Genomic DNA, 497 nt, shown 5'->3' on the forward strand with positions numbered 1-497 from the left:
GTCGATTCCTGATGTTCCCCGCCTCCCCCCAGCCGAGTCCTTTCCATCCCCGCAGCGATGCGCAGTTGGTGCTGGAACCGAATCCCCGTGGAGGGCAACTTTGGGCGGACTTACGACATGGTGAACAGCTCCGTCCACAACCTGACCCAGCACTTCAGCGCCAGGCTGATCGTCAAGGTGGGCTCCCAACCCCCCCCCCCCCGAGCCCCCAAGGTGGGTGTTGGCGTTGGGGACGTGTTCCGAGGGCTGTCCCCGCCTTGTCACCACGCAGGAGGAGCAACATGAGACCCTGGTGGGCATCGACGTGTCGGCAGAGCAGATCGTGGGGGAGGTGACGGCGCACATCCAGCAGCACAGCGCCCGGCTGCACCGCGCCGCTTCCTTCCTCCGTCTGCTGCTCTCCTTCACCTTCCTCCTCGTCTTCATCTCGTGAGCAGCGGGCTGGGGGCGGGGGAGCGCGGGTACGGGGGCAAGGGGGGGGCAGGAGGGGATCGGGG

The 497-nt window shown here is 67.2% G+C and overlaps 1 protein-coding gene across 1 annotated transcript; it reads left to right on the top strand.

Annotated features, from left to right (window-relative positions):
- The first annotated feature begins 23 nt into the window (after positions 1 to 23).
- Positions 24 to 461, top strand: LOC104916217 (E3 ubiquitin-protein ligase DCST1-like). Its single transcript, XM_010727224.2, has 2 exons — positions 24 to 177; positions 272 to 461. The coding sequence occupies exons 1-2, from the start codon at positions 58 to 60 to the stop codon at positions 431 to 433; spliced, it is 282 nt and encodes a 93-aa protein (XP_010725526.1). The 5' UTR covers positions 24 to 57; the 3' UTR covers positions 434 to 461.
- Positions 462 to 497: the final 36 nt, after the last annotated feature.

The sequence above is a fragment of the Meleagris gallopavo genome, unplaced genomic scaffold (assembly GCF_000146605.3).
Source record: "Meleagris gallopavo isolate NT-WF06-2002-E0010 breed Aviagen turkey brand Nicholas breeding stock unplaced genomic scaffold, Turkey_5.1 ChrUn_random_7180001874950, whole genome shotgun sequence".
Taxonomy (NCBI): domain Eukaryota; kingdom Metazoa; phylum Chordata; class Aves; order Galliformes; family Phasianidae; genus Meleagris; species Meleagris gallopavo.

Excerpts from the sequence above, each read along its gene's own strand:
- LOC104916217 (XM_010727224.2), top strand. The coding sequence starts at position 58 with ATGCGCAGTTGGTGCTGGAACCGAATCCCCGTGGAGGGCAACTTTGGG. Across the intron at positions 178-271 it reads GCGCCAGGCTGATCGTCAAG|GAGGAGCAACATGAGACCCT; the intron begins GTGGGCTCCCAA and ends GTCACCACGCAG.